We start from the raw sequence: 17,985 nt of genomic DNA, 5'->3' as shown, positions 1-17,985 counted from the left end.
GAGTATAATCACATATTTTCTTCATGGCTCGCGTCGCGGGCTTAATTCGAATGATGGTACTTCGCACGAAGAACGCGAGCGAAAAGGATGAAAAACTAGGGAAAGGTACTGCGAAATAGAAAATAAACAAGATGAACGGGGGAAGAAGAAAAAAATAAAAAGAACGGCTAAATGAAAAAGAAATAGAACGAGATGGTCGCAGGTGGACGGAAGATAAAAGAATCTGAGTAAATTGGGAAAGGGAAATAATTGTAAAGTAAATAAACTTCTCTAGACAAATTGATGGAAATTGATCATCTATCTCTCAGCTGTGATAGACCAAATTGAATGACTGCGAATTGATAGGGTCGCTTGGTAAAAGTGGAGAACACCTGGTCAAGGAAGCTTCGCGGAAACTGACACGAAAGACGCAGAAGTTTCAGGGTGAGGAGAAGGTGGGACACGCGCGAACGCGGTGGGTGGTGGCAGAGGGGACAGCCGGAGAGAAATAATCCAGCGCTTTTTCGGGAGGGAACTTTCGGCCTGGTTCGCGCGACAGGAACATGGTGCGATTACGTCTCACATACGCGAGACGTAAAATTATACAATGAGAAATACGTTTCGCATAATAATCGCGAGAGAGAGAGAGAGGCAGAGAAAGCAAACAAGGAAGAGAGAGCGAGAGAGAGAGAGAGAGAGCGAAGAGGAAAAGGGAGACATGCGAGGATGTTCGCTGGAACAGGGGGTAGGGACGGGAGATACGCGGGCTGAGATCAATACGGGGTCGCTAGGCAACGAGCCTCCGGCGATCTCGGTCCGGGTAGACAGGGTGCCGCCAAGCAAGCCGCTGTAGCCACCCCCCGCCACCCCCATGGTGGCTCGACCCCGCTCTCCCCTGATCGCTCCCACTGCTCCATCCCCAAAAGCGCCCATATTCCACATAATAAATACCGGCAACTGTGCAACACGCGCGCGGGATAACACGAGGAGAGAAGCGCTTCCCAGCGAAAATGGTGCTTGTTGACGAAAAGAGATCAACGAGAATTCGACGAGAATTTCTGGCGAGTTTAATTAACGGGCGGTTTCCGTACGCTTTTCAGCCCCCCCTCTCCCCATTCGAATTTCCCACGGCACTTTCGCCGATATCTTCCTCTCGAGGTTGTTTAGTAACAGGACTGATGCTGTTCATGTAACAATTGTTCTTAAAATACTTGGATTTAAAAACCAATCTAAGATTTGAATTTTCATGTATTTAGATATTATTCATAGGTACAAAAGACAATATTTTAAATTTTATTTCATGTCCTAGTTATTGTTTGTTACGACGCTGTTTATCGCTGGCATAAAAGTTTATTTTTCTCGAGCGAAAGAGTTTCATAGAATTATTGTTCTATTATAAAACGCAGCATTTTAAATACATAAAACGTGTTTTATGTATTTCAAATAAATATTAATGTAATTTTTATTGACTTGTAATCATTATGTATTCTATTTTCTCATGTTTACTATGTTACGTGAAAGGCAGGGGATGTGCGTATTACGAGACGGAAATTCCCGAACGCATCGCTAAGTAAGCTAAGCTTATACTTATGCATTTTCTTTTCTCAATCGCACGAACACCAAGAACTTAACATTGAAGAGAAATTAATTATCGCGACTCAGATCTGTTGAAGTAAATCTGTTCTTTAAAGACGGATAACTGAATATTCTCCATTGAAACAGTTCGAGGAATTTAATTCGCTGAAGAAAGTCAATTACGGCGACGTATATATTTTCCAAAGCGAGAAATGTCCAGGATTTTCCCGTTTATCAAGAGATCGATCCCCATGTTATTCTGACAATTGGCACAGCATGGCGGTGCCACGCAGGATCCAGTGCTCCGGCGGATGCGACGTCGGTAGCCAGATCGCGATGACAAAATTAGTTGAATGGCCGGTGGTCGACAGCACGCCCTTCCGCTCGCTGGTCTTGTACACCGGACACGTGTACGTGTCCTTGTCCTGCACCTGCTCCTTCGTCACCGGCATCAGCCAAATCTGAAAAGCATAACGCGTGGGAGTGAGTCAACGCGCGTTCTAAACCCCCTGCCCTGTCGCTCGATTTAAAGTTTGAACAGCCACGACGGAACATGTTGCATTTTTGGAAAAGTTCCAGAAGGTCCTTCGCAGGAAGCTCTGCGCCCTTCCACAAAGGAATTTGTGAATTATTTAAGCACCACTCGAAAAACATCGAATTTAGTTTGAAGAGAGATTGAACTTCGTTTTGTGTTGACACTTACGTAAGGCACGGTATCGTAAAGGATCTTCGGGAAGGATTCGTCGAGCTTCATTGTGCTCATGTTGAAGCGAGCTCCGTCGAGAAATAGCCCGTAAATGTATACCCCGTCGACCGGCGGCTTTTCGAAAACAGTGTCCTTCAGAGGGACGAAGTCGTAGATCAGTAAATCGATGGGAATGGAATACTTTCGTGCGTAATTCTGACGGGCACCGGTGAGGAACGCTTGCGTGAAGTAGAAACCGGAAATCCAGAAAGATGTGGGAGGTCCTTCCGTATACCAAGCCTAAAAAAAAACAGTTACAATCTGTTTAGATTCTATGTAATTAATTAAGATAATTTTAAAATTCTTTTATATAAATAAATCTAATTTATTATAAAATATAATGTTTACGGTTATATTGTATTGATAAAATAATATTAAATAAAGCTATGTAGATGTTACATTGTAAATATAACAAATTGTAAGATTATTAGCGTAACTTGATCAAAAAGCGATAGTCTTAAAATTCTAAAACTATGGTTTACTCAATTAAAAGACTACGAAATAATTTCATTTTTACGACAAAGCAAAATAATTCAATATATAATCTCTTTCGTTTTCTCTTAATTTCACCTGGAGAAAGTTCAGCCTCTTCAGAAAATCGTGTATGTAACTGCCGAGCGGCTTCAGAGAAGGGTAAGAATCCGTCATCCACATTTTGGGTATCCTGCCGATGATGATCGACGAGTAGACCTCTTCGAGGTCGGGACTCATTATCACCAGGCCTAAACGGATATAAATAGAATTCAGAAGGACCGTAAGACTCTAGCGAAGCGCAAGGACTTGTTTGTTCTTTACCCTTGATCGCCTTCTGGATGTTCACGAGGCTGCTGCGGATGGTCTGCAGGAGTCTGTTGAATCTGCCCATCTCCTGAACCAGCACGGTATTCATGCTCTGCTCGTACAGCGTGGGATACCTGTCAAGGGCGACCGCCAGATCGTAGTCCTGCGGCAATCTCGACAGGATGTCGGACGCGACGCCGTAGACGACCTCGTCCGGCGATCTCTCGGCGTCCACTTCCGCCTGGCCGGTGTCCTGAAAAATCAGAAGATTTCCTTAACGCGGAGCTTTCGTAAACTTTTGACAAGGTGCCTGCACCGCGCTGTTTTAATTCTGTTATCTCTGACAAGTAAATAGATTCTGTTCAACTTAAATTGAAGAACGGAGACTCGAGTTTAATAATGCTGTTGTGTAATGTTGTTAATTTTAATAGAGGTTGCGACGTCTGAGAAATCTTTCTTCGCATTATTTTCATATATCTGAGTCTAACTTATCATTCCTTCATTATTTCAAATAACAACGTCAGGTCTTTTCGTAAATAGTAAAAAATAAAATATTATCGTATGTACATATTCAGGTTTATATGTATGTACATATTCAAATTTATTTCAGTCATTATTGGTGTTACAGAATGGTAGCAAATAAAATATTCTTTTCTATATAGTCAGATAATTCTTCTAGAATTAATTCTATATTTAATAATGCAATTTTTGGATTGCAAAAATGAATAGGAACAATATTATAGAATACCCGCATCTTTCTTGATTTTCTTCCTTGACACTCGTGTGAAAGTTAAACGACATCATTATTTCAGTTATTTCAACTTTTCATAAGATTTCTTTCTTTAAATAAATATTACTTACTTTGAACTCCTCTACATTCTGGGTAAAGATAAAAAGACAACAAAAAATTCTCATTATTCCATCATATTGGAGGAATCGAGAAATTAAACAAAGATAAGAAAAATATATTATATAAGAATGGATATCGTTTACCTTGTTATATTGGAAACTTTAATTCTTATGTAATACCAGTCACGGAACAATAACGAAAGTTTTATAAGAAAAATATCTCTGAAGTTGAGAGTGCAATATTAAATTTAAAAAATTATATTAAAAACATTTTATTTAATAATATATCGTTAATGTATTATTTTTATAGGAAAATAAAACATTCTACCTTATTTAAAAGCTTTTTTATACTGTTAGCTTATCGTTATATAATTAATTAAAATAATTTTGAACAGTTAAGATTCGTGTTATATAAATAAGTCTGATTTATCATAAAATATAATATTGCGGTTTTGTTGAATCGATAAAATAATAAATTATAAATAAATATATATATATGTATATATACATGTCACATTGTATAAATATAGCTAAATTAGTACAACTTGATTCTAAAAAATCAAAAAGTCATAGTTTTAAAATTCTAATACTACGATTCGCTCGATTAAAAAAGCCCGACAGCTAAAAAATAATGTAAAAAAAACATTCAATTTTTACAACAATATAGCTCGACATATAATCCATTTTCTCCTAATTTCACCTGGAGAAAACACCTCTTCAGAAAATCATGTAACTACCTCCTCGTTTCACATTCCAGCGCCTTTTTATAATTTGTAATTTATCTCGAACCGACCGGAACACGTGTATGCGTGCGATAAATCCTCTTTACCGAAGAACCACGTAGAAGTGTAACAATCAATCTCGATGTTTCGGTTTAATACCTGAGTAGTCAGGATGGAGGACAGCATCAAGTAGCTCTCCTGCTGATCCTTGATGATGTCGGCGTTCTCGTGCATACCGAAGACGCTGGGCGCGGTGGTCATCGGCAATTCTCTCACGTAATCCAAGAATTGACCGTACTCGCTGACCGACGGTACGTAATAAAGGCCGCTGGGATCGAACAGATATTTCCGATCAGCCACGACCACGTCCTCGTGATAGAATCGCATCAGGATCGTGTTCAGGGTTCGTCGGTCCCACTCGTCGGTCACGCGACCGCCGTAATTGCATTCGCCTTGAAGAAAAAAAGGATTAAAAAACACGCTGACGAAAACTTGTTGCTTACCATGGCTTATCGCTTCGGATATTTCTTTCCACGACATTTCATTTCTACAATTTCTTGTTTCTAACGTCAATCAAAATTTATAATCTGTAATATACGAAGACGCAAATTACATTTAATATAAATACATTTTTAGATATTTATATTAATAGATATATATTTAACATAAATATAATTTTTATTCATTTATTGATTTTTATATTTTTATATGAGATGAGAACATTGTGAATAAAAATGATTGCTTAATAGACCCAATTGGGGACAATTAAACAATCATTTGCCACATTTATCGACTCTTCGCAAAGAATTGATTCGATAAATGTGGTCAGTTGGGTCGAATTAAACAATCATTTTTGTCAGTTATTATTGACGAAGCAAAAGATCATTTCCTATCATTTCTATATTTGTTTTTAATCAGGTTCCATTATTAACGTTAGCTAACTTTTCAACTTAATCCCGAATCTAATTAAAAATACGTTAAACGTTATCTATTTTTAATATATCTATTTTTATTGGGTTGTCGGAAAAGTTATAACGTATGGAACACAACTCCTTTAAGATTAACGAGTTCTGGACGTTTCTGGATGACAGATTCGTTCAAACTGTCCAATTGCCGACAGTATACACATTCGAATTGATTGTTTGGTTTCTTGGTAGGAGCTCGAAAAACACGACACCTTTAAAATCCCACCACACTGAGAGCATAACCTTCCTCTGATGAATGTCTGCTTTCGATGTCGTGTTCTTGTAGAGCATTGTCACCGTAAACTTCACGCAACTTTTCACAAGCTTGACGCGCGTTCTTCCCTTTACGGAAGTAAAACAGTAAAATATGGCGAAAATGCACAGTTTGGTCTTCCATTTTCAACTTGTTGTAAAATCTCCAAAACTCAACCAAATCGCTCAATTTTTTTTTTAGAATGAAGCTAGAACCGTCAGCTGTCAAATGACATAGCAATAACATACATACGAATGACTCTAGTACTTCCAAAACTGAATTAGTGCCATCTGTTGCAAAAATACGTCATGACTTTTCCGACAACCCAATATATCTATTTTTGACGTAAAAGTTCCATTCGCACACGCAATTGTGTGTAAAAAAGAGTTTAGACAAGGGAGGAGCAACGTGCGAGAAGTAACTTTTTCACAGAGTGACCATAAGCAATTTCATTCGAATACCGGTCAGGTATTTCAATGCGGTGAACTGAACGTCGTCGTATTGGTCGAGCAAGATCTTGAGCTGCAGCGCGCTGATACGCAAATCCGTCTCGTTGAATTCGTACTGATTGTTCCAGCCGATCGGCCCGAACTTCCGTCGCTCCTGCACGATACCGTGGAAGAAGCAAAGCGAGAACAGCAGCCGTTTGAAGGTCACCCGCTGCTTCGACTTGTCGAAGAAGTCGGGATCGCAGATCGGGTCCTGCCACGAGATTTAATCGAATCTTTTAGAGCAACTTGTCTGGTGAACGAAACGGGAAGTTGCATCTACCTGGTGAAAAGATCGCAAAATATTCGCGCGCAGTCCTTTGGGAGGCTCATTCGTCATCTTCACACCGTTCTGCAGAACGCTGACCGGAAAGTGCTCGACCGGATAACTCGTCAGCCACAGCCGGAAGTCCGGGTGCACCGTTTCCTTCGTGAAGCTCTCGCATATCTAAATATGACGAAAATATTAAGACAGCAAATAATGGAACAAAAAGATCCTCTTTAAACATTTTTTTTTAAGCTGCTCAAAATTCAAGTTAGAAGTAACAAAAAGTTTGTAATAATCTTACATTTAGATTCAAGTGACATATTTTAAACTAAATAATCCTGCACTTAAAGGTTTTATGTACATTTATAAATTAATTATTGAATTTAATGAATTTTTATGCTTCCCGAATTTAAAATTGACTTTCAAATTTAGAAATATTTAATAAATGTTTAAAAGTATAATCTTAATTAAAATTATATGTAAAAATTAATGTTCTTTTTCTTTTACCCTAGAGCTAACGTATACCTTTTTTACTATTTAAATGTAATATATAATGTATTTTTAAAAAGAATAATTTAATATATATAAATCGCTTTAAAAAAAGGGATAAAGGAAGGAAGTAAATTAATCAATTTAATTATTTACATATTGCAACAAAAGTCAGAAAATTTTACAAAATATACCATCATAAATTTGATAAGAAATTACAAATCAGTCATTTTAATTGCTTTGGAAGTTCTAGCGTTAATCTTAGTCGTGTAATAAATTTGAATTTATGCGAGAAGTTACTTTTTCCAGAGTGACCATAAAAGTTTTGGCGACGTGACAATTTTGCAACACCACCCAGGTGCCGTTCTTCACGCCTTCGTCAATGAGACCCTCGGCGATAATCCCTTGACCTTGGCCCAGGGACAAGGAGAACAGCCTGCTGGCACCGAAACCCTGATCGTCGGCGAATTTCAATAAGATCGCCATGGGATCCGCACCGGGTGTCAGGACGAATATCAGCGGGATGCAGGAGTGCGAGTCCGCGAAGGAGGCCGCCAGATCGAAGGGCGGTGGCACGATGTACTGATGCCCTAATTGTTCTATCGGATGATTGGAAAATTTAGGCGAGCAAAGTAGCAACACTGATGATTTCGGTCCAACGAATTTCTGGCTACATTATATATATCGAGTTTCTTTCGTATTTTATAAGGAAAGAGAGATACAAAGGGATAATATTACACGAAGAAGGATCTACTTCCCATTGTCGTAAAGAATTTAATTTCGCCCTTTCGCTCCGAAATGTATGGCCTGTTCTAGATTCTTCCCCCGCGCCATACCCTTCAGCTGGGTCGGTCTATTTTTAGATGTCGGTGGCCTCCTTTCTTTTTTAACAACTTTACCTTCGACGAACAATTGTGCCGCCGGCACTATCTTGTCAGGACGAATGCAACGAAGCACCAGCATCTTTTCGAAGCTGCTCAGTTTATTCCAAGGAGCGGGAAAAGACGAAGTATGAGGCTCTTTGTGATCGAATATCTTCTTCCATTCGTCGAGATTTTTCATAAAGGAGTCTCTTATTTCCTGAATGACAAAATGCAAAAAACAACTTTGTTGCAATAAGTAAAACTTTACGTTCTAATAAATTTATGTAATAAATTTCTCAATAAACCAATAATAGATTAAAGAAATTCCGTTAAATTTCATGAAAATATTCGATCGATTTTTACAAAGAACTTTTATTGGCTCTTATAAAAAAACTAACAATTCTTTTATAGAGAACGTTTGTATTAACATTGATGTTAATTTGCACCATTCCGAGAAATTTACCGAGAATCCTGGAACGCTGTCCAATCGGCAAAGTTCGTCCCAGGACCTCGCCGGCAGCCATTCGGTTGGATTGGCGAAGGGATTCTCGAGGCCGACGCCGCCGGTCAGCAGGAACATCCACTGGGCCATCGAGAGCTGGCCCTGCTTGTTCAGCAGGTTCACGGACAGCAAGAGCGAAAAGAGCAGCTTGTCCTTCTCGAAGAGCGAGCGGCATATGTTGACGTATAGGGAATAGGTGAAGCACCTGGTGAGGTCCTTCAGACGCTGCTTTATGTCTTCCACTGGTGGCGTGTTGTCGATCGTATTTTTAAAGAGATTGACGAACCAAGCGAGGGAGTACTGATACATCGGATCGATATTTGCCAGCATGGCTGCGAGAAAGATTAACGAACGATAAATAACTACGATAAATACTGTCTTCCCCCAAAAAAATATATTATAAATTATTATCATACGATTTTTTATATGACTTTAAATATATTTTAATTATACATTGCTTTTAAAAATTATTGCTTTCTATTTAATCCTTAGATATATATGTATATTATTTTTAAAGATTTTAATATGTAGGGGAGACCGGGGCTAACTCGACACAATTTTTTCAAAGGCAATTTTCAACAATTAATTAAAATTTTCAAGCAAATTTAATGGTACACATTTAAAGAGCGTTCCTTTAGGTACAAAATTGCTTCAGGAAATTTTGCTGTACGTCGCTTAGTTTTGCCCCCAGGAAAGGAAAAGTGACGCAAAGACAAATTTTCAAATTGAAAAATGCCGGCGTAAACTCGACACTTTGCCTGATCGACACAATTTGATCTGGAATTTATTTTTTATTGTCTGAAACTAAATATACATTTGTTTATCGTGTATTTAGAAAGTACAAAAATTTGGAATTAAGTAAAACAATCATTGGAAATAATGAGAACAAAAATTGTTGAACATTCAATTATTTTCATCTAAACTCATGTCTGAAAAACAATTTATGCAAGTAAATTCGCGATTACACGTGTGCACACATTTGTCATGGGCCATATAGCTGCATCACAAGCATCGTTTATTATTGGAAGCCAATAAAACAGCGTGTCGGCTTTGCCCCGAACGTCGTTTTTTACTTTTGTTACTCCAAAAATATAAAAATTTTGAAAATATGCAAAAACTATTATCAGATTCGTATAAAGCATCGAATTTCCCATCAAAATCACTTACCGGTAGATTCGGAAGAGTAAAGCTCGATGAAAGAGTAGACATTTTCGAGAGATCAGAAAAATTACTTTTCACTATCAAAAACGCTTATATCGTGTTAAAAATTACACTATAACTCAGAATGTTACCAAATTCCGTTGATAATACTGGCACATAAAGACGCATTTACAGTAGAAAAGGCAAGTTTCTACGATAGATTTAAATTGGCAAAAAGCCTAGTGTCAAGTTTGCCCCGGTGTCGAGTTAGCCCCGGTCTCCCCTACTATGATAGTTTAGGAAAACTAAGGGTAATTATGCATAAAAGAAACATCCTCTCCGATGACCTTGACCTTGACATATGTTGTCAAGGTCACCCTCCTGAGTGACCTTCAGAAGTTTTTAGCCGGCGGTCGTTTTTTATTAAAAAGTTATTAACAAAAAAAGTTTGAAAAATATAGCAATTATTTTAAGTACTGAGAGGCATAAACGACTAATATTACGTTTTTTTTTTAAAGCAGAGAATACTTTATTTCGCGAGAAAGTCGCTGCTTTACCAAAACACAACATTTAAAGCAGTAAATTGTTGATAAATTGAAGTCTTTTTGTTAAAGCAGAGAATACTTTATTTCGCGAGAAAATCGCTGCTTTACTAAAACACAACATTTAAAGCAGTAAATTGTTGTTAAATTGAAGCCTTTTTGTTAAAGCAGAGAATACTTTATTTCGCGAGAAAATCGCTGCTTTACTAAAACACAACATTTAAAGCAGTAAATTGTTGTTAAATTGAAGCCTTTTTGTTAAAGCAGAGAATACTTTATTTCGCGAGAAAGTCGCTGCTTTACCAAAACACAACATTTAAAGCAGTAAATTGTGTATAAATTGTATATTGAATATATGTGAGTATTGGAAGGCATAAATAACTAATATATATGTCGAAATAATTCACGCATACATGGGTTCGTGGCGTGCTTTACGAGCTCGTTTAAGTAGAGGTGGTATTAAACAAGATAAGTTAGTCGATCATCTGTGTGAATATTTGTGGCGCTATACAATAAACGAGCTCGTAAAGCACGCCACGAACCCATGTGACAACTCGTCTCGCGTGAAAAGTGTATGCGTGAACTATTTCGACATATATATTAGTCATTTATGCCTTCCAATACTCAAAATAGCTGCTATATTTTTCAAACTTTTTTTGTTTATAACTTTTTAATAAACAATGACCGCCGGCTAAAACCTTCTGAAGGTCACTCAGGAGGGTGACCTTGACAACATATGTCAAGGTCAAGGTCATCGGAGAGGATGTCCCTTTTATGCATAATTACCAAACTAAGATTCCTGTAAATTAATAGAATTTTAGACGCTGTTTTTATGTTACACTTAGACTGCATATTTCGTTTTTGTATATTTTAACAGAACTAGACGATTGGTTTAAATCAAGCGATTTCTGTACAGACTAAACGCTAGTTTGGTTTGGATTTTTTACTCGCCAATTGTGAAGAAGAGAACGGTGCTATAGACCGCAATTGGCGTGTACTGCAATCTCGCCGCGTCGATCGACTTCTCGGTAATTTCAGCAGCAGTCTGTTTAGTTTGAATCTCGTTGGCCAGACTTTTCGATGAGCTCAGCACACCGATAGCGGTTTCGTCCTCGAGGATATTCTCCTTGGACGCGGACAGCACCTCCAAGATCTTATTCTCTATCTCCTTTAACATCCTGCGGGAAAACGTTGTGAAATATCGTCCCCGAACGCGACGGAGCAACGATAATCCCGAATTGCAAACTAACAAAGCTCTACAGAATTAATATTTATTTACATACAAAATCTCTATTTTATTAATACATATTAATATATATTCATTTGTCATTTTCGGGAATTTTCGGTACTTAATTTCATCAATTAAGAATGAAATTGAACGATAATTATTCGTGATCAATTTTATTCGTCTCAGCGATATAAATATATTTTTTAATAATTTTATAAATGCAGAATAATTGTTCAATCAAATGATCTTACGATGATTTAATTTACTATTTTATATTCTATTTAAAATAAGAATAAAAAAGATAAGAAATAGAAATTAAGAGATAGAATAGAAAGATGTTTTTATTATACTTTTTATTAGCCGCTCCTTGAACTATCAGCTGATTTTTCTCGGACTCGAGTTCGGGTTTCTCCTTCGCAACGACTATTCCCAGAAGCTGATCGTCCAGACCGACCGGAGTGATCATAAAGTTCAACAGAGTGACTTTTACCACTACTTCCGGCAAATAATGTGGATTCCGCAATTTCGTAGTGATATAAAATCTATGGATATTACAGACAAAAATTTCTACCGTCAAAGTATATAAATAAATCTCACGTACATTTTATGACAAATTAATAAGAATTTTTTATATCAAATCCATTCTTGTTTGTCAAATTTCTCATAATTTTTAATTTATTATCAGACATTATTAACACCAAATAATAAAAATGACATAATTTATGAATTACTCTTATACCCAGTGTATTTGGAATGGAATAAAAAATTCGAGCAGGTCGACTTACCGAAATTTATCGGAATACTCGATAATGCTGTCGCCGATCTTGATGCACAACGCGCCGCCGGACCTAAAAGTCTGCTTCATCAGCAGCGGTTCCAGGGCCGCGTCCAGCTCCTCGCCGATGTTCTCCAGCAACACCGGCTGTCCGAACTGCACGGCGTTCTCCAGGATCCTCATGTAATCCGGCTGCGTCAGTCTGACGATGTGCAGATTCGATGCCTTTTCCATATTCTTCACCCACTTGTTTGCCTGACCCTGCGGATCGATCATCAGCGGCCAGCGACGCGAGTTCGTAATGATTATGGCATTGTCGATAGAGAACAGATCGCTCGGCAGGCCGAATATGTTCCAGCCGCGGATGAGCACCGGATCGCCCAGCACCTGCGTGAGCTGGAAGTCCTGAGTGCAGACAACATTCAGTCTGGTACAGAACTCCACCCAGTTCTCCACTTGCCGCTGCCGATACTGCGTCGTGAAGACGCCGAGGTAGGCCACCACGCCGGAACCGATTAAAATGTCGCCCGTTAATTTGTGGTAGCTTTCTCCGAGCAATCTGTCAGTAACCATGAGATTTCAAGTCATGATAATATTTCAGATTGCAATCCATTAATAAATAAACAATAAAAATTAAAATTAAGAAACAAAATAATAAAAGATTAAAATTAAAAATTAAAAGCATGATAATAGTCTTATGGACCTGCCAGATGCTAATTATAGCTATTCAAAGTTTAAAATCTTCAAGAAATGAATTTTGAGCTAATAATCACTAATCCTTGAAATTAAAGAAAAGAAAAGGATACAAAATTAAAATATTAAAGAAGTTATATTAAATGTCGTTACTTGGCGGTCTCGGACCATCTGGTGTACTCGCCACCGAGACCTCCGATCAGCTCCTCGGCCCTCCTCAGCTTCTCCTCGCATTCCTTCACCTCGTCGGTCATCGCTTGGTACTCGGCCCTTCGTTGCGCCAACAGGGTTTCCAGTCGGGCCAGTCTCTCCCGCACCTCCTGCAGCTGGTTCCTCTTCAGCGTCAACTGCTCCATCGCTGCGGAGTAGTCGGCCTCGGCCTTCGCTAGAGCCTGCCTCTTCGGCGCCACCACCTTAGCGACCTTATCGTACTCCGACAGGGCGAACACCCAACGGCAAAGACCCTCGCAGGCAGTCGACACCTGCCTGATTCGTTCCGGATCGAAGTTCGGATTCGTCAAGATCGTCGTGCGGATCTTGGTCATGATACGTTCGGGGATGTTGTCCTTGTCGTAGTTCAGCAACGATTCCAGGAAATGTATGTCGCCCAGAATGCGAAGCGATGGCTTCCAATAGTCGTCCATCGGACCCTCCGGACCTTGCACCCTCTCCGGCTTCACGTCCTGCACGATTTTCAAAGAGATTCTTAAGCGAACGGAAATCAGAGCAAACTTTAACGCATAAATTTATATTATTATATTCACGTTACATATTATAATTTATATTTGTGTTATAAATTTACATATATAGCCGGTTCGGGTATTTTATTACACATTAATGTTACATGCAATTAGGTGCTACATAAATATATATTTCATACATATATTAATATTAACGTGTTATTACTCATGCAGGCTGGAAACTAAATATTATTTGACATCGATTAATTTTCTATTTCCACCAACGAGCAAGATACACTTATTTACATATCGTTTATTCCTGCATAATTATTTAATATACCTTCAGTATGCAAATCGCTTCCATGACCAATCGCACGCCAGCTGGCGGGCGTTTCATGGATTTGACGATCTGGATGTCCTGCGGTGTCAGGGTGTTCAGTGCAGCATTCGCCGCGTCTAGTATCGGCATTACTTCCTGAAGGTCCGCGTCGCATTCAACGCGGATCTCTTTGGCTTCCGCGGCGACGATCTGACGGCATAATGCAAATTATAATTGGTCATTAAATCCCTCAAATTTATTTGAAATTATTTAACACGAAATAAATTAATTACCAAAATATTTTAATATATTAAAAGTAAAATCAAACTTGGAAGATTAAAACTAAAATAAACGCGGAAACTGATCAATTTCTAACAAACATCAAATCCGTGTGCAATATTAAAAATTAAATTACTTAAGTAATAATGGATTAATTTACTCGAAAAATTAAAACTGAAATTTAAAATATGGAGATTGATTAACGTTTTACATACTAAAGTATCAAAAATTCGAATTTATCTTATTTATAAGATAAAATATTATTAATGAGATAAAATAAAATTAATAAAAATATAATAATTAGGATATCGATAATGGAGACAATGCAAATGATAAATATAATTCAATTGTAAAATCTCTTCTCACCATAGCGGCCTCCTCGTCCTTCTTAACAACTTGCTCGATCTCGCTGGCTTCCTCGCTCTGCCGCTGCACGTCCAGAAACATGCCCTCCACGTCCTTCGCAGCCACCAGCAGCTTCGGCCGAAGAGCTACCAAGATTTGCTGCATCCTGGTGACCTCTTTACGCGTGTTGTCCAGCCTGCCGAGACCAGCCTCATATCTCTTCTTGCCCCGCAGTACTTCCTTTCGTTTCCGGTCTAGTAGATCCTTGAACGTGTTGATGAGCTCTAGGTAGGACGTAGGCGTGACGTAATTGTGACGATTCAGCCTTCTCAGGAAGTCTCTTGTCAGTTCCTGCGTGGACGTGTGGAAGTACTGACACATCGTGATGCAGGCGTGACGTTCGTCGCCCGGCATGTCGATATCGCCCAGGAACTGCGTGGCGACCGCGAGCAGGGCGTCCTCGGGCCAGGGTTGCAGCCAGTCGATGGTGCAACAGTTCACCAGCGCGGGGAACTTGCGGATCCGGGTGCGGAAGCTGTCGCCGATCGGCGACATCGTCACCACCACGTGGAGGTGCTCGCGCACCGTCTGCACGAAGAAGTTGAAGAGCGCCACCGGGCTGCCGTCCGTCTGTATGGATCTAAATACAATTCAAAAAAATTAATATCAATTATTTTGTATTAATTATTATTTTAACTATTTAATTAAAACTGAAAGATATTACTTCGACCGAATATTTGTCATGTACCTGGAGTATTTTTAAAATTTTTTATCATCTTTTAATGGTTTGATTTTTAATCTTACCAAACTCATAAAATATTAATTAATTTCTGTTTTAAACTTTAATCTTGATCTTCCGAGTTCATTAGTCAGTTTCATCAAATGCGTTAATTAATGGAAAAATTCTAAAACATAAAAAAATGTGTTTATGCACGGTGTGGAAATCTCTCTCGGTGTAACTTTAATCTTTCAGTCAATGCTAATATTTATTAATAAATTAAATTCATTTTAAATAAATATCATTTTACACGAAGCAAGTATTTGAGAAATTGACCTAAAAAATAATTACAAAATCATAATTAAAAGATTACGTTCGGTCTATATTTTATATTATTCAAAACCATTTTCCATATTTTATTACGCGAAGAGCGACAGCGTAATTATTAATGTTACTCAAACAATTCCATTCTTATTATACAGATTTAATAAATATACGGGCCGCGTCACGAAAGACGTATTAATATTATCGCTGATTAATCAAACAATTTAATTATCCGATTTCAATGGATTTTAATATTCTATATTCATGAATGAGATAAACCTGTCTCTCTGCCGATCAATGATTCGCATTTTCTCGCAGATCTCAGACTTCTCGTCCGCCGCGAAGAGATTGGGCACTTCGCCAGAGTTCAGGAGGTTGCTGATATCTTCCAGGAAGGTCTCCTCCTTGATCTGCGTGTCCATGAAGAGGAAGACCGTGTGAAGATCACTCGCGGCGCTTTTCCGCAGGATGTTCTTCAGGTCCTCGTGCCACTCGAACATGCCGTACTGCTGAGATATCTGCACCTGGAAGAGCTCGTAGTCGGATATGTGAGCCGCCAACTTCGTCAGGGATTGCCGACCGGAACCGCCCATACCAACTAGAAGAGCATGGCTGCGCGGTTGCATCATCACCCGACAGATCTTCGAGAGATGTTCTATCGCGAATCTGAGGGGATTTATTTGTTAAATTAATTGTCCAACTGCTCGATCTAATGAAATTCATCTCGAGATCTCTAGCAATCAAAACCGTAACATGAAAAAATAAAACAGATTTTAAATTGATATCAATTGTTGACAGCGCGGTTAAAAAAATTATATGTACATTGATTCGTGATCTTAGAAAATACTTGGGAATTAATATTAATTGTTATTTGATTTCTTAAATTTTCTTGACAGTGATTGATGTAATTTTCAAGTATATATTATATTTTGATAATTTTTTTAAATTAGGAGAAGAATAGATTTCTCTTTGCTTTGTAGTTTTAATATTTTTATAGTTTTAATTCAACGAGTTTAAGATTTCCTTCGAGATCGATTAAAAACATACCTGAAGAGCACCAGATCCATGGGCGTCTTCGAGATATCGTTGTACTCCGTGAGATACTCCTCCACCGCTTCGGCGAGCGCGTCCCAATCTTGGATCTCTATATACAACTTCTGCTCGGCGATCGGATCGTGGAAGTCGCAGTAGATGAGGTTTCGCAGATTCACCTCTGTTATTTCTGCGCCGGGCTTATCCTGTAGATCCTGGAAAAGGCGTTCCATATCGTCGTTCATATGTTCTTTTATCGTCTTCCGGATCTGCTCCACCAGCCACCTGCTGTCGGCCTCGTCCACCAACCGGTCCCCATAGACTCGAAGCACTTCATGGACCCACAAACGTTTCATGCTTATCTGAAAAATTCGTGAGATACAAAGTGTATTAATTTTTTGTAAAATCAGGGTAATGTAAGGACTAATATATATATTTTTAAAGAACGATCGAAATTCTTTCAAGAAGAATTAAGATATCAATAATCTTACAATCGTTTTCCTTTTGAAATTAGAAACGAATTAAGAAGATGACTTCACTTTGCATTACTTCCATTCTAATAATTAACTCTGCCCCGTACCAGATCGCTAATGGCTTCGGGAGTGGAGAGTAGCACGCCCTGAATAACCCGCGAGAAATCTCGCAGATTGAACAGATAATGCGATTTCGCGGGGGTCGGTAGCAGGTTTTTCCTGCTCTCTTTGTACACGTCCAGAGTGGCGTGGACCACTTGATCGATACACGGCTCGAAGAACTCCGGGAAGCCGCGGGTGGCAAAGTGCCAGGCGGTGATCCTGCCGAATATGGTAACCAGGACGTCGTCGTCGAACTCGGAGATCGCCAAGGTGACGAAGTGCCGTTTGAACCTCGGCGTGACGTCACGTCCGCCCGCGGGCGGACCCATCGCGCACATCAGCTGGACGTCCACGAGCCTGATCGGTACCATCTCCTTCCGGTCGTACCAGGTCCAGTGGTCGAGCCATTGGCGCAGAAGCTCGATGGGGGGCTGCGCCCCGTATTCCTCCTTCTGCGGCATCGACACGTCGTCCACGAAAATCACCCAGTGTTGGTCGGGCGGCGCACCATATAGACCTTATCAGAAATAAATAAATAAATAAATATGTAAATAAATAAATAAATAAATACTGAATAATAATAATAGTAATAGTAATAGTAATAATAGTAAAGACAAATACACTTCTCAACAAAACTGGAAACGTTTCAAATTGTTGGCAAAAGTGACGAAATTACAAATGTAACTTAACGATAATTATGGAGTTATGTTTCAAAACAGTATTTTGCCTTAAAGCTTTCTGCTTTTGCAACCTGTCGGGTTTCTTTTGGCGATGCTTCAAACGGCCGCATTTCTAAGTCAGTCGTGCAAACTCGACGAAAAAACTTCAGCTTCAAGATCACGCACGAAGCTAAAAAA

The 17,985-nt window shown here is 38.9% G+C and overlaps 1 protein-coding gene across 1 annotated transcript in view; it reads right to left on the bottom strand.

The window, feature by feature from the left end:
* Positions 1-1,209: 1,209 nt before the first annotated feature.
* Positions 1,210-17,985, bottom strand: part of Dhc36c (Dynein heavy chain at 36C) — a 46,165-nt gene continuing 29,389 nt past the window's right edge. Inside the window, exons 19-37 of the mRNA XM_071714203.1 lie at positions 17,134-17,645; positions 16,569-16,915; positions 15,801-16,187; positions 14,501-15,119; positions 13,877-14,065; positions 13,010-13,539; positions 12,174-12,722; positions 11,739-11,930; positions 11,112-11,338; positions 8,440-8,810; positions 8,013-8,193; positions 7,414-7,712; positions 6,640-6,804; positions 6,330-6,570; positions 4,810-5,102; positions 3,095-3,332; positions 2,870-3,021; positions 2,258-2,539; positions 1,210-2,015 (exon numbers count right to left, since the gene is read on the bottom strand). Of these exons, the coding sequence (XP_071570304.1) occupies positions 1,809-2,015; positions 2,258-2,539; positions 2,870-3,021; positions 3,095-3,332; positions 4,810-5,102; positions 6,330-6,570; positions 6,640-6,804; positions 7,414-7,712; positions 8,013-8,193; positions 8,440-8,810; positions 11,112-11,338; positions 11,739-11,930; positions 12,174-12,722; positions 13,010-13,539; positions 13,877-14,065; positions 14,501-15,119; positions 15,801-16,187; positions 16,569-16,915; positions 17,134-17,645 (5,981 nt within the window). The 3' untranslated portion in view covers positions 1,210-1,808. The remainder of the gene's footprint in view (positions 2,016-2,257; positions 2,540-2,869; positions 3,022-3,094; positions 3,333-4,809; positions 5,103-6,329; positions 6,571-6,639; positions 6,805-7,413; positions 7,713-8,012; positions 8,194-8,439; positions 8,811-11,111; positions 11,339-11,738; positions 11,931-12,173; positions 12,723-13,009; positions 13,540-13,876; positions 14,066-14,500; positions 15,120-15,800; positions 16,188-16,568; positions 16,916-17,133; positions 17,646-17,985) is intronic.

The sequence above is a fragment of the Temnothorax nylanderi genome, unplaced genomic scaffold, assembly GCF_030848795.1.
Source record: "Temnothorax nylanderi isolate EJ_2023f unplaced genomic scaffold, tnyl_v1.0 TNYL_tig0136_pilon, whole genome shotgun sequence".
Lineage (NCBI taxonomy): Eukaryota > Metazoa > Arthropoda > Insecta > Hymenoptera > Formicidae > Temnothorax > Temnothorax nylanderi.
The sequence above is the reverse complement of the archived record's forward strand: the minus strand, read 5'-3'. Positions and strand labels throughout refer to the sequence as shown.